At 45.9% G+C, this 15,953-nt stretch overlaps 1 protein-coding gene across 6 annotated transcripts in view; it reads right to left on the bottom strand.

Moving 5' to 3' along the window:
• The window catches only part of LOC125699549 (integrator complex subunit 6-like), a 33,254-nt gene extending 20,376 nt beyond the window's left edge, over positions 1-12,878 (bottom strand). For 3 of the 6 annotated variants that reach the window (XR_007379607.1, XR_007379608.1, XM_048959177.1), the window contains exons 1-2: positions 12,472-12,859; positions 12,315-12,392 (exon numbers count right to left, since the gene is read on the bottom strand). Coding sequence is in view for 4 of the 6 variants with exons in the window: in XM_048959177.1 (XP_048815134.1) it covers positions 12,315-12,392; positions 12,472-12,582 (189 nt within the window). In the remaining 2 variants the exon portion in view is untranslated. Of the gene's footprint in view, positions 1-12,314; positions 12,393-12,471 lie in introns of all 6 variants that reach the window. The other 3 variants (XM_048959179.1, XM_048959180.1, XM_048959178.1) reach the window with 2 other exon arrangements.
• Positions 12,879-15,953: the final 3,075 nt, after the last annotated feature.

Raw genomic sequence — 15,953 nt, 5'->3', positions numbered from 1 at the left:
CTAGATCTTCTTCCCTTCAGAACAAGAAAGTAACGTAAGCAAAACTAATACATTAACAAAAATGCACAACTAACAAAGCACAGGAACTGAAGCATCAGGAAAACTCCCAGAGATGCCACGGTCTGGTTCTGCTCACCTGCTGCTCTCCCTGCCCAAAGGGCTCTCATGGCAAGGATGTGAAGGTGAATGCTTTGAGTAGCTCAGCTCAAAGAGCACAGAGGATTCCAAACCTCCAGAGCTGTTCAGTATGAGGCATCCTCAGAGCCACCCCCTAAAAATGCTGCAGCACAGCACCGCATGCTGCGTCTACACGCATCACACCACAAATGTTATGTGAGCCATCAGAACACACGTTACACCCTAACCAGCCATTCCAATGCTTCAAATCACTTGCTCTGTTGTTCAGAACGAGCTCTCTACCAACAGGGAGTGCTTCTCCACCCAAAAACTGGGAGGAAACTGCTGGAAGTGAGCAACCACAAAAAACTGTGTGTCAATTCAGTGAATCCCTCAATGATCCAGTCTGTAACAGCAGCTACACAATCAGTTGTGCCTCATGGGAAAAGCCAGGTTCAAGGGCAGCAAATCCAACATTTCCTAATTTCACACCTAGTTTTAAATAAAGATTAGTTAACATGCTACATTCTCCAATTTAACCTCAAAATAAGGATATGCTTCGTTTTGGTTTTGTTGTGATCTGTTTGTTTTAATTAGAAAGACCAAACTTAATGACAAGAAGGTCTTCTGTTAAATGGATTTGCAAGAAATAGTCTGCTCAATGTATATAATTAAACACAAACTCTGAGGACAGAAGCTCAAGGCCAAGAAGCTGTATTTTCTCCTCTCCATTTATGCAGCAGAATCATTCTCATGGCAAAATGCAGAGTCAAGTTTATAACATGGAGCATACGCATTACGAGTTCAACAAAGCACTTTAAAGTGATTAAATAATAATCCTCCCTAAACTCAAAATACGCCCAGTAATGCCACTTTGAGGGAAAAAAGAAAAGCACTGTGTTATGGAGCACTATTGCTGAAATGGTCAGGAGCAATTAAAAAGAAAGAGAAAAAACAGCCGTCAGACATCCAAATGTTAAGAGGACCAAACACAAACAAACCTACAAGAACTACATGTCCTCTACAGGTCAGTAAGCTTTAAGTCAGAACTAAACATCAGTTATTTTAGCTGTACACGAAGCAATTCTAAACAAACTCCCACTACCTTCAATATTCCATCCCTACTTAATAAATGTTGGGCATAAAATTCATAGCAATCTGAGCAGTCATCACCTTGGCACTACACTTCTATGCTGTCCTTTGGTGGTTTACACAAGGTCATTTTAGCCTTCCTGTGCACACCAAACAACTTTTCAAAGACAGCTGGATTAAAAAAAAGAAAAAAAAGAAAAAAAGGAAACGCAGCAGCAGTACTGTAAGCAAAAATCTGCTTGCTTGTGCCAACAAGAGGTGTCGAGGTAGGAGACCAAATGACTGCATTTTCAAGTGCAAATTCTGGACTCCATCCTATGCAGCCCTGAGGTCCGGAGTGCTGTCACTGTCAGCTGCACTGTGCCACCCTCTGTAAGCAAATCATGCTGGGGAAAAAGCAGCATACCTGACAAGCAGCTACAGCTCTGTGGTGGCTTAGTTTGGAGACAAATTTACACCCTGCTCTGTTTCACCATATGGCTTAGGGAGCATCTCAGCAGCTTCGCAAAGCAGGTGAGGTCAAAAAGCTCCTCCTGTCAGCAGGCAGCCCTACACTGCCTACAATTCAGGCAAATGCCAAGGCCAAAAACCTAGCAAGAATAAGCTTTTATTTACCTCAACCAAAACCAAGACAAGCTGAACAGCAAAAGCAATAGAATTGAGCAGCAAAAGGAAATTTGATTCAGGATCAGTAATTTAAAGAGACCCTCAAGACAAAGGGGAAGCAAGAGAAAAACATTTCGATTGCAAGAAATGACATCCTATAAACGCTTTAGCAAAAAGCAAGCAGAACAAAAAAGCCACTACATTTATCACACAAGAAAGCAATATCAAAACACAGGTCACACATGACAAAGTTCTGAACATGCAACATGTGTGTACTGCAACCCAGCCACGCTGCCTTAACCTGATTTTAGATACCACATCTTTAATGCAAGCATTCACATTTCACATACAGCACGGGGGGTGGCAGTGACATCAAATAAGGTAAGAAAGAAACTAACTGCTGAGAACTAAAGCCAATTCTGTATGGAATTGCGAAGTATCACAAGAAGAAAGTGGAAACCAGATGTATATTTTGCCTCCCAAAGCTTAAGTTCTGTTTACTGATAACTCTGTGCGCTCACCACTCAAATTTGTCCACGTATGTGTAAGAATCAGGTAGATATTTCTGCCCTAGGGAAAAGAACTCTTTTTGACTCCCTACGATGTCAGAGGTTGCTTCTCAGTTGTCACCTCTTCGAACACAGCCCCACATGGCTCCACATCCTCTGCAGAAAGGAACACCCTCCCAGGTAATCTTGACTACCCCACCCCAGCTTCAGTAACTCAGGGACAGGAACTCTAGTGAAAACAGTCTTCGTTTTCAAAGCATGAATACTGAGAATTGGACACCCCAGTTTCACTATGACAGATCTTGCTGATGGGGGCAGGAGGGGGAATACCATCCATCCGCCTCCTTTCTGCAGAGCTACAGAACGCCCACACTGCTCCCACTGGCTTTTATCTGATGTTCAGACATCTACTTGCACAGCAGATGAGAGGTACTAATTATGCTAGGAAACACTCTGTACCACTTTAACGTTTAACATCTCTAAAATAAACCAACACCACCCAACGTACATCACCCACCAACTTCATTTGCACCAGTTGTTTGCCCTGCACCAACGAGGTAGGAGAAGGGCTGGCTCCAACACACACTCACAGACATAAAACTCTTCTCTACATACTTAGGACTCTCATCTTTGAGGCAACAGAGCTCACAGGTTCTGCCTGTTCCTTATTTGCAGGTTAACTCTTCTCTGGTTCCCAGTACCTGCACGCTTTTATGCAGCACAGCATCCTGTCACTGTACAGCATCACATAGCCCTCAGTAAAGAAACCTGTAAAACCAACATTCTTTTTCATTCTTGGCACAGAACAGCATCACCCCATCTCTTAGACATGAGATCAGAATACCTCCAGCACCGAGTGATCACAGCACACAGGACTGAAACCAACTGGGCAGGGGGTGGCACTGAGTGCAAGGAACCAGTGTGCAATCGAGCTGCCCTGGTCTTGGACACTGCTGTAGATACACCAGCAGATTGTGCTGGGCTGCTGTGGGAAGAGAATCCAGGGTTGATGGGACCAAGCCAGCTGTGTGCATCCGCTACTGCTGTGTTATACTCCCCAGCACACAATAAATAACTTATTTTACTAGTTTCCATTCCCCATTCTTCCAGTCTCCCCTTGCCTTAGGTAAGGGTTTAAAACACACAAACAGCTGCTACCCAAGTCCTCTGAAGCAAACTAGGACTGCAGGATAACGACAAAAGGATTGGTTAGCAAGCCATGGGAGTTCAGCTTTAGGTTTTCATAGGAAGCAGAAAATGGAGCAGAGTTTCAGGGTGAAGATCAGACATGAGCCTACTACAGATATAAGATGCTATGCGCTGCTGTTGGACCATTTTAGAAATATCATTAGAAATAAATCTGAAAAACACTGGGAAGAGCAGAACAACTGAAAAATGGCTGTTCTGAACAAAACTTCACACTGACTCCTAGTGCTCACTGCTCTTCCAGACCATCAAACTTGCTTTCAGCACCAGCCACCCCCCTGCTCTGTCCTCCTGGCCTCTTCCTGCTGCCAGCACTTGGAAAAATCACAAGGAAAAAAGACAATAGCTAAGAGGTTACAGAGCGTGCGCTATCATCACAAGGGATTCTTCATGACACATTGTTGGGACTGGAAGAATTGCTCACGATCCTCTAGCTTTACAGCACAGAGCTGAGATGACACAGCATGATCCACATTCATGCTGAAAATTCTCACGTTCTTCCCAATCCTTCCAAAAGCACGTCGCCAAACCAGTGCGGCTCACCAAAACGTTACACGTCTTGCAAGCTTGCTCTGAATCTCAACAAACAAAGCAATCAATGCAGAAATCATCTCATCAATGCATTTCCCCCACTCACACCAGAAATTGCTGCTCAGGGTGCTGCCAGCCCAGCCCAGCATGCCCACAGCCCCAGCATGCGCCACCAGGGCTCCTGGCGTAACTTAAGGAACCAAGTGCCCTGACTCAACAGATGCAGATTTTCCCACTAAGCAAAGTGTTTTTTTCTTTTTAGTTTTGGGGTTTTTAAAACCCTTACCAGCTCTAAGCTAACGTGCTACAAACACCAGCACTAATGCATTACTCTCACTTCTGGACAGAACACACAACAGCTTAACTCAACCACGCTGCAGATCTTGGTTTGCAGTTGAGTTAGATGACATCCATCTTATGGAGATGTCTAATGTTACACAGGCTGTTTTAATTCTCAAGAGTTTAAAAGCATCCCAGAAAACAAGGCTGAAGCAACAACTGTCTTCAACTTTAAAAAGCAAGATGGCAGAGTTCTGTAGAGTTGACTCAGTAGTCCATAATAATCTTTAACATTTCCTATGCTGCTTTCCTGCAGAGTCCTTATAGGAGCCCACGAAAAGAAACACGGTAACCAGGTAAAACATGAGACTGGCCCTTTGGTTAAAAAAATAATAATCATAGACTGGCCTGCGTTGAAAAGCACCACAATGCTCATCTAGCTTCAACCCCCCTGATACGTGCAGGGTCACCAACCAGCAGACCAGGCTGCCCAGAGCCACATCCAGCCTGGCCTTGAATGCCTGCAGGGATGGAGCATCCACAACCATGTTTTTCCTTGGCACTTTACTACAACCTTTACCCTAGAAAAACACGCTGCTTACACTTACAATGGATTACTATACAATTGTTTTCTAAAATTATTCTTCAATTAACAAGAAAAATGCAAAGATTACTTTTAATTACTCACATTACATTTTGCTGTTGTTGTTGGTAAAGACACAAGAATCACATATGAAGCAGTACACTGCAAGAACGTGGTTTATGAAGGAAGAAAAGCTTCCAAGGCTAAATCAGGAGTGAATTTCTTAACTAACAGTCTGCATTTACGATTCACAAAAACAACAAACTCCTCCCCTGTTTGGTTGTTTTGTTTTGCTTTTCCTTTGTCTTGTTTGTTTTGTAGTTTATGCCATTAAACAAAGCCAGGACTACGAGCGTTCAAAATACAGGAAGAGGAGAACCACTGAAGGATGGAGACATCCAGAATCTTCTGAGAGGGCCCTGAGGGCACCGCCGTCCCCTCCGAAAGCACCCATCTTCCACAAGGCCACAAGCTGCCTTCCAACTCACACAGTACAGAAATAGCTTTTTCCCCCCATTTGACTGCAACTATCTGGAGTATGAAAACGCCACGGGAGATAGCATTAAGATCTGTCTTACCCATAATAGGCTCAGAACATCACTCCTGCACCACTGCAGCAAGTCACTGCTTCCTCCTGGCAAGCCTTCCCAAAGAACCACGCAAGGACGAACACTGCCCCAGTGTCAGCAGCCTTAATTACCTTTTTCCATTGCTTCACTATGTGACAATCAGCATTTAGCACTATTAGCTTTTCATGAAGGTTAAAAATAAATACTCATTTTCGAGATATCACAGAAGTATGTTCTGCCTATTCTTAGCTCCACCACCAAGCCAGGCTGCGAGGCCCAGCCCTTCATACAGAAACACAACCAAAAAATGGAAAGGCACACATGCAGAACCAACAGGGAGCATGCAACCAATGAAGATTACACAGGACAGGAATCAGTATATCATGACCTTCCTACTTGCAGAAGATCTCAAGTAGGAGAGAGACTGGGAGATCCAATTTAACTGTTTGATTACACATTTTAAGCTTCTATTTTTAAAATAAAAGCAACTGAGGATGAGTTAAGCTTCTTAGTGCAAACATATCTACTTTTGTCTAGTTTATCCTGTAGTCTTAAGGGCTTACATCTTTGAATGTGTCCAAGATCAAATAAAGAACCAAATAAAAAGATGAAAAAATAAATTACTACTCTGGCTATGAACAACAGCTACTGGTTTCCATTCCAATCCTTTGACATCTCATCAACAGCATGGAGCAGAATCCCACTTCGGATGACAAGTCTTATGTTACAAACTCCTGTTAAAACAGAACGGCTCAGAACGTTTCCATTAAGAATTAACACAGCAACACAGATTCTCCTTTCTCATAAGGATTGGTAGCTTGTGTTGGTACATAACTAAGTTCCAAAACTAAGTGGCAGCCAAGCAGAGCTTTGCCTATCACATCCATCCAGAAAAGATTTCTTCTATTTCAATTCACTGTCTTCCAAAACATGATCATCTTACATTACCTTCGTTTTTTTAACAAGGGACCTTCATTTCAGTGTCTAGCAAACTCTTTCTTTCTTTTAGAAGAACCACTCTGAATATTACTGCTTTTAAGAAAGGAAAAGGTACACTGCTAGGCAGAAAGCTCCTTAGTTCAGTCCTTCTCCTTGTCATACGGGTTCCTGTATGAGCACGTTGCCTGCAAGTCACAAATAGAAGGCAGATAGCAAGGAGCAGTCACTCCATATAGGGAGAAGGAAAACCAGCATGTTTATGCATGTTTAATAGCACATCTGAGCTTCCCTCTACTCAATATGACGCTTCTCAAGAAAGGGAATGTGTTTTTTAAAAGTTGCTCTCTGCTGGAACCCACTCGGTACCTCTGTAAGCTGAGGGGAGCTGCAACACCTCACTGTGTGAGGCCAACCTACCAGTTGTGTTCAATAAGATTATTTTGATTTTTGTAGGCAGACATGCACAGCACTTCTTAAAATGCAGATCTACTACTTTTATCACCTTCAGCTTTGCTTGTTCAATTTGGTTAATTAAAAGCAAAAACTGGGCCTCTGTGCATGCACTGCACACTTCCTTCACTGAAAGATTTAAGTGATAAGGCAGTCAGACAGAAAAGTGAGGTAGGAACTGTTGGTGGGGGATTCTCAAACAGTATTAAGTGGATTTTGTTTCGTCCTCAAAACAACCAGACGACTGGGATTTGCCCAAGTGCTCCTTAAATAACTGACTTTTGTTTGCTCCTCTTCTTAAATTAACTGTGCTTAAAACACAGCAAGGGTGATCGTTGGTTTGAAGCTGCCAGTCATTCTCCCTGAAAGCCAGACCTGTAAGAACAGGCAAATTCCATGGCAAAAACCAAACCAAGCACATCAGAAGCTGCATAGCAAGGCTGGCTCTGCTCAGTATGTCACAGGCAGTGGAATATGCTAGCACTGAGACAGATTAAACCTTGCTATGAATGACTCAAAACACACAGGAGGAATTGCTAGTAAGTAAAATAAGAATGGTTATCTCTCTCTAGTAAATAAGCACAGAACACAGACTCCTGAAGCAGTTGTCAATAGCACACCATGTAGCCTACCTGTACGTCATTCAATTCCAATCTAGATCCTGCAATGTTTTTTTCTCCTCCCAAAACTCTTGGCTAGCAGTTCACTAAGCATACAGCATACATGGAGAGAAAGATAGGGCTCTCCCACCCACCTCAGCCTTCCTTCCCTCTCTTGCACCTATCTGACAAGCAGCTTCCCTGTGTTCCTCCAGCTGCTAATCTGCTTTGCACCAAAGCACTCTGCCTGTTGGTAAGCCTCCAGCTGCACTCCCAGTTGTTCACATTTCCTTTTCCAGACAAGTCAGACCACTCAGTACTTGCAGTTGCAAAAAGTCACACTTTTTGTATAGAAAACCCATCAGTTCTTCCAAGTCACAGGGGACCACTGACCAACAACAGCCTGACCTAAAACTATTAAGAAGAGGCATGTCTAACAGGAGGTTTTCAAAGAGCAGCCATACGCTGTCAGGAATGTTGAGCCAGGTCTCAGACAAGCACAGAACGCAGTCCTGGGCCCAGATTCTGGGAGCCTATTTATAGCACAGTCCCAACTGACTCCTGAATTCTCACACAGTGCAAACACATATAATTTCAGACGCAGCAGAGTAAATGCAACTTAAGTTCTCCCAGCCCCCTGACTTGTTACCCAATCGCTCAGAAGGTCGTATTACAAAGTCACGCAATAACCTAACACAAAAGCTGTAATTCTATGACTCTGTCATAAATAATATTCCTCAAGCACTGAGGAAAGGCCGTATCAATACCAGGAGCCCAAGATAGCAGTCACTAGGGAACAGGGCACTGCAGCTGAGAAGACCGTAAGACCAGCATAAGACCAGCACTGTTTGTTTCTGGGACTGGAGCAGCACTCGCAACTGCGTGAGCAGACCACAAACAGCAGGATGGGAGGTTTAACAAAATCAGCACTGGGAAAACAAAGAGCTAAATCTTGTTTCCCTTTTCAAAACTCTTTTTAGGTAGAGATTTAAGTACATGACCCATTTACAGAGAAATTTTGGGATATCTTGCTTTAAACTCCTTCCCTCTTTTCTGCATGGCTGGAAAACAGCAAAAGTTTGGCGGAATGAGGGCAGGTGAGAGGACTTTTCCCATCTCTTCCCACACTGCTAATACCATTAAATCAGGAAAAGCCAAAGAAACTGCAGATTGTGGGATTTTAGGAAATCAGAATTGTAAGTATTATACTTGGACTGTTTTTCCTCCCTCCCCTACCTGGTATTCCATTATCAACCACTTTTTGCTCAGGAGGTGAGGTTGGCACATCCTGAACGAGCACTAGTGTCAGGTTAAAGCATAGATAGGAAGGAACAAGCTTCTACTGCCAACAAGCCATTAATACAAGCTTCAAAACAAGGCTGTGCTATATTCAAAGAATCATATAACACATTTATCTTAGTCAGAAGGCCAAGGATGTCAAACACCGTCCCAGACAGCAAGACTGTTTTTAAATCCACTTTTCTCACCCGATAAAACTAGAAACAGAAGTGTGTACATTCCTTCAATACCTAAAATAAAGCACTGGTGTTTTGGTCGTAATGGACACCTGCTACTGGATATGAAGAAGTTATACTGTAGATACCATTTGCTCCCCAAGTGTGCTCAACACTCAACATGAGAACAGACAACCCGAGTGCAGTGCCACAAAACACCACTAGACTGAGGCAGACACACGTGACAGTATCCTACTTACAAATTTCCACCTAGAAAGTCTCTTACCTATAGCATAAACATAAGGCTGCAATTCTTACTTCAAGTAACATACTCTTTCCCTTCTAGAGTGACCCACTGATCAACAGAAGTTACAGCCAGCCATCCTGATGACTCGCACAGGATCAGATCTTTGGATACACACAGGTTTACACATTGCATATGCACAGCATGCTTTTATAATATTACAAAGTTGCCTTTAATTGCAGAGAATTTTGATAGTGCAGTAGCACTTGCAAATGACCACAGCATAAATCACCGCCTACACGTGATCACAGAATCAACCACAGATCACAGCATGGTGGAATGTGATGGTTCAGAACGCACCTTAAAGGTGACCCAGTTGCAAGCCCCACACGAGCTGGCTGCCCCCCACCAGGTCGGGATGCCTGGGGCCCCATCCAGCCCAGCCTTGAGCACTTCCAGGGGCTACGCAGCAAGCGAGAGCAAAGCAGCTCCAAAGGCATTTGCCGAGTGAAAGGTGCTTAAGAGATTCCCTTCCCCTCCACCTCACTGTCTCTGCCTTCCTGGGACACCTGTCCCTTCAGACACGTGCCACCCCAAAGCTTTGCAGGGCCACACCACTCACAGAGCAATCTCATGTCAGAGAACTGACTGGAGGGCTCACAGCAGCCCTGTGGCTCCTCTCACAACCGCTCCCGCTGTCACATCTCAAAGTACTTCAGGCCTTCCACGCTGAGGATAGTTCCAGACACATCACCTCACTGCACAAATTTTAGCACACCATTTGTGCTGTAGCAGAAGCCTTCCATTTAGGCAAAATGCCACCACATGCACGATGTTCTCTCCTGATGTGCTTTCCCACCAAAAATGAACCAGCGCTGCTGTTTTAATATATTCAAAGGCTGCAGGTAAACAAGTTCTGAGCTATACAAAACCAGTTCATCTCAATTAACCCACAGGATTATTTCCTTCGGTTGTTTTACTGCTAAACTTAAGAACTATCTGTGAGATTACGATGCACACTAATCAAATTACATAAAGAAAAAAAGAGGATAAAGCGGTCACTGAACAGAACCAGCCGCCACTGCACGTACTTGGAAAGCAGACCTGCAAAATACATTCACTTGCCAACTCTGTTTTCCCTTCTTCTAAATCAACAGAGCTAATGAAACGCCATCTACAGCAGCTTTAGGAAAGAAACTAAGCTTTACTTCTTTTAGAAGTGCTTTTTAGGATGCCCCAACATACAGAACCTGGGCCAGACTGAAGTTTTTCCTCAAATAACTTGTTAGAACTACAGAGGGGCACCACAAATACAGGTAAAGGACCTGAGAATGTGCCCTCAGCTGGGAGCAGCATGGTGGTGTTGCTGTAAAGATCTCTCTGCTGAATGAGACAGAACGGCAGCCAAACCGTAGCAATTTCTGGGGTGCTGTGATGTGGTGATGTAACGAAAGGAGAAAGCAATCTATTAACTATGGTAAGCATTGATTTATTGGATTGGCAGCCCATTCAGAGAATGATGCTTTAAGGTTAGGGTCCAATCTGAAAGTCAGCATACTAAAAGGAAATATAATCTAAAAAAGTCAGGCATTTGCATAAGAACTGAAAGGTGTCTTTTTTTTCCCCTCAGCTATTTACTGTATTGCAAATATTATCTAACTGGACAACAGGTATCACACAGTCCTGTTTGTTTCAGTCATTATTACTAGAACTGAGCACACAGATGTTCATTAGTGCATTATTTTAAGCATAAGGATTTTCTCCATCAGATCTGAGCATCGCATGTGATAATAACCTGCCACATTATCACACAGCTCTCCAACCAGAAGGGTCACTTTTAATAAATAACCATCTGTGGAAAGGTATCTCCCCCAGTCTTAAGATCTTCCCTTAAAGCACTTGACACAAAACTAGGACGGAACCTTTACTCAGGAAATTCAGCTCCCTGGGTCTGTATGACACTTGGTGTTTGTGCCCACTCGACGTTTGCATCCATTCACAAACGGATCAGGAAAAAGACATGTGTGCCTTATGTCTTTTAAAGAGATTAAAAAGATACAAAGCCACTTTTCAGGCCAGGCCAAGGTGTGGTGGCAAATCTGAAGCTTTTGCAGCAGAAAACTAATGGTTCCCAGTCACAGAAATATGATTACTTCTGTTCCCTCTTCTAAAAAAAGGGCAAGATGTAAAAGTAATGTAGGGCAAAGATGTAAAAATAACATAATAAATGAACCACAATAAAAGCTTTCCGTTTCCTGGTGAAGTTAGCAGTGTAAATACACCGCTGATGAAAGGAATTGTGAGATAAGTTCCTTCATTAAAGGACAGGGGCACAATCATCAAACACTGCTTTTTTCCACAACTTTTCCTTGGGAAGTTCCAGCTGGGGAAGCAGGCAGGAGCCCACTGTGAGTTTGCACAGGGTTTTCTCCGGCCTTTGCGGCAATTCCTGCGTGCCTGCCGCTCTGTTTGTGGTAACCACGGCCCTGACGGGGGGTTGCGTAGGAGAATCCTAACCCCACCACGGCACAGACGTTCTCCGCAGCACGCTGTGAGCGCTCGAAATGCGACTTTGACGCTTTCATCCGCGATGCCGAGGCCGCGCCACCGAACGGCCTCACCGCCGCTTTCCCTCCGGCCGCGACCTCGTGGCGCAGCCGACAGCGCAGCGCAGCCCGCCGCGCGGCAGGCCCGGCACGCGGCCCCTCTCGCTCCATCCCCGCGGCCGCAGCCAGACGGGAGGAGGCGGCAGCGCCGTGCGCGGCCCCGCGCTGACCGAGGCCGCTGCCGGGGCCGCCCTCGTGCCGCGCTCGGGGCTGCGCGGCGGCGCCGTGCGGCGCGGCCCCGCGGGAGCCACCGCCTTACGGAGGGCGGGCGGGTGGGCAACGGCCAGGGAGGCGGAGCGCGGCGGGGCGGTGAATCGCGCCGCGTACGTCTCCTCCCCCCCCCCTCCTCCATCTCAGCAGCGCCCTCAGCCTCTCTCCTCCATACAAAAGCAAAATGTCCGCCATCTTCACCGGCCGCTGCCGCCGCCGCCGGGTCGGCCGGGGCCGCGCCGCGCCGCCTCCGCGCGACGGGCGGCTCCGCGGCGGGGCCGGGACGGCGGCGCAGGGCGGCGGGGAGGGGGCTCGGTTACCTTGATGCAGTAGGGCGGCTCGTCGAAGGTAACCAGCATGTACCTGTCGCCGCGGCTGGCCGGGTCCCGGGCCCGCAGCTGCGGAGAGAGCGGAGAGAAACGGCGTGAGCGGGCGGACGGGGCGGACGAGGGCGGCGGCGCCCGGCCCCGCACTCACCTTCATGAAGATCTCCACGGCGCCCTTGGCAATGTCCAGGTAGCTGGTGCCTAGATACGCCCGCTGGTTCATGGAGGCGGACGTGTCTATGAGGAAGAGGAGGATCGGCATGGTCCAGGCAGAGCGCCGGCCCGCCGGGCACCCTGCGGGGAGGAGGGAGCGGGCAGCGGCTCACCGCCCCCGGCCGCCGCCTGTCCGCCCGCCCCGGCTCCGCTCGCTCCGGCTGCGGCGCGTTACTGAGCTGCTGTGTTCGCCGAGACTCAACTTCTCTTCCCTGAGGTTCCACCAGCACCATGTGACCAGCGCGCACGCCATTGGCTGCGAATTATACCCATATTTGCATATTCATGAGGAGGGAGGCGGGTTGAGGAGGGAGGTGCCAGAGGAACCCTGCGCGCGCGCACACCTGTCAGCCCGCCCCGCCCCTCTGCGGGGTTCCCCGCCCTTCGCCCCAGGGGCTGCCCCGCCCGGCCCGGCCCGGCGGCGGGGGGAACCTCCGGGCAGCGACTCCGCGCCTAGCGGCCCGCTCTCGGCTCCGGCCCGCTCACTCACTCCGCATGTCGCTCCCCCGGGCCGAGCCGCCGCCGCCGCCCCACACCTGCCCGCCGCGGCCTACCCTGGCTGCCTGAGCAGGCGTGGAGCACGGAGTGGAGCAATGGGGCTAATCACCTGTGATATAACCGCTGTGCTCCCGGCCGCTGGAGGTTTCACTTAAGCACTAAATCCTCAGCCCTTCCATTTGCTGGTTTCTGGCCAGGCAACAGTTGTCTTCTGGAGATCCAAAGTGGGACGTGGGGCCCCCCACATCCCACCCCGTGCCAGTGGGGCACCCAGCTGAAGGCAGGGCAAACTGCAGCCAAACTTCCACAGCCAACACGCCGCCATCCCCACACCACACACCGCTCCCCTCTCAGGTGGGGGAATTCAAAACCACCAGGCCTCAGTTCAGGCCGCTCAGCCGGGCCCTGCCATCACAGCCCCAGTGCCAGCGATGGGCAGCGCATCGGGCAGCATTCGGTGCCTGTCTGCTGGCGGTTACTCGTTTGCTTCCAGGATTGGATCCAAGAAACACAAAAGCAGTGCTGTCAACATGGATCTTAGTTAGCAGTAATTAAGTAGCTAATAATATTTTCCAGTGTTTTTACATGCAAAGGCTCTTTCTGCATATTTTTTCTCGCTCTTTGTTCAAATGATAAGCAGAGGCACAGTTCTCGCACTGTTTCTCAAAGCTCCTTGGGCAATAGTTATTTCACAACACCGCAGGTGAACGCTAAAATCCCCATTACAAAGCATTACAAAATGCAAAGGTTGGTAAAGATACCATTACCCATGTTGATCAAAATAATCAGATGTAAACCCAGGTAATTCAGGGATGCATTTGTTCCTTGTGGTCACAGAAACAATCAGGATACAAGAGAGTGCCAAATCTCCACACTGTTTGCAGAAAGAGGTTCGTGGGGGTTTGTTTTAAAAGCTTCTGCAAATATTTTTCACATCACGTTATCAAAGTATTTAATTGTAGTGTGCTTTAAGTGGATTAATTAATAGTTGAGAAGCAGCTTATTTTGAAAACAAGTACTGTCAAACTTGGAGCCTCTCCATTCCATTATCTAGGCCCTCTCTGTAAGTTACATATCTGTGACTGCAGCTGTGTTTAAAGTTTCTGAATGTTAGCAATCATAGCAGAAATGCCAGGAGGGATAAACAGATAAATAATTTTATGTAAGTATTAGTGCATATCAATGGAGCCAGACTGCAGGAACAGGATTTGAATCTCTACAGATAAGGCAAAAATGCTGATACCATATTTTTTGTACTGCTGCACGTCAGTCTCGAAAGACAGCTCCTAGATAGGAATAGATTTGCTAAGGCCTGAATGGAAAGTAAACTATTGGTAGGAGATGCCAGCTAATACTGTTAGGTTCCTGCACTGAGAACTTGATGAGGCCACCTATGCATTTCTCTCACATCAACCAGATGAAGTCAGAGACTAACTTTTGATTCCAGCTGATCTCAGCCAATTCAAACTGGCAATCCAGGGGCCTCACGTCCTACAGTGTCCTCGAGCCAGGCTGCGTCAAATGCTCAACAATTACAAGTTCATACCCTCACATTTTCATGTTGATTTTTTTCTTTTCTTAACCCAGACTGCCTGAAATTTGAAAGCCAGTTCTCTCACATTCAAACATAATATTTAAAGGTCAAGACAAAACACTGTTTCCAGTTTCAGAGGGTGACCTTTCTAAGGGCAGCAGCAGGCAAGGTTCACATACTCTCCCTCTCTTGAGGATTCTGGCTTTCAGAGCTTGCTCCTGCTGGATACCACAAGAGCTACAGTCCAGCAACTTTCTGGGCATTACACAAGTCATTTACTTAAAGAGTTTTTTTTTGTTTGTTTGTTTGTTTTTAATTATTATTACTGAAAATAATGGACATCACCGTTGCTAACATGCACGAATGCAGTAAGAGCAAGTAGTTCCATACTACTACCACTCTACAGAATTTGCCTTTTTCAGTGCTGACTACTTGGCAACTAAGGTGACAGACATTTGTTACATCTATAAAGTTCAAAGTATTCTTAATTTTCAATTGAAATTACACTCACTTCAATTTCTTTAGCTCTGATCATTAAGGAAATTTTCTCTAAGGGGAAATTAACCAGAACAGCTACTGCAGAGTAAGCTCCCCTACAATTAAATATTTTGAAATCACTCCTGTGTAGATACTCTGTCAAACAGTAAAAAGAAGCATTATTTTGTAAGAATGATCAAACAGATCAATTGCATATTTTCCTGCTGCGCCAATAAGTTATTATTTTTCTGTTTCTTGTCCTAACACAGCATAACATCTAAGCTGTGGCATCTAACAGGTTTTAGCTTTAACAAATACTTCTTAACCCTTTTGTATTGCTTCATCTGTTATTTTTTTTTCTCCCCTACTTTCTTATCTGAAAAAGCAACATAGCTGTGAGACTCTAGCCCTGTTCCTTGGGACACCAAAGAACATCAGCTTTGGCGCCACTTGGCCATATGAATCTGAGACGTGCTTGATACCTTAGTCAGAAAATATCCATTTAAAATCTGGTTCCAAGGCTAAATCCTTCAAACCTCCTTCCACTTATGCGGCTCCCTGTCTTGGTCTTACAGTACAGCTGCCCTGATGACTTATTTAAAAAGCTTCAAGCCAGAGCAAAAATGGTAACTGTTCAGTAACTGTAAAAACAATAATGAATCCATGGAAAGTTGGGAAGCATAATCCTCATTAACCAGAAAAGGAGCTGCCACAGGGCTAAGGGATTTGTGTAGTAGCACATCAGACAAAAGTTTCAGTATTCACAGTGAGATTTTAGAAGTGTTCAGCACTTAGCCAGCCATAAATCTACATTGTCCCTTTCGGAAATATGAAATCTTTGATTTCAGTATGAATTTGTGTGCACTCCATCTCTACTAAGATTAAAAATAAAAACTTGTGCTAAATAATAA

Source organism: Lagopus muta, chromosome 13, assembly GCF_023343835.1.
Source record: "Lagopus muta isolate bLagMut1 chromosome 13, bLagMut1 primary, whole genome shotgun sequence".
Classification (NCBI taxonomy): Eukaryota; Metazoa; Chordata; class Aves; order Galliformes; family Phasianidae; genus Lagopus; species Lagopus muta.
Note: the sequence above shows the minus strand (reverse complement) of the source record. Positions and strands in the feature narration are given on the sequence as shown.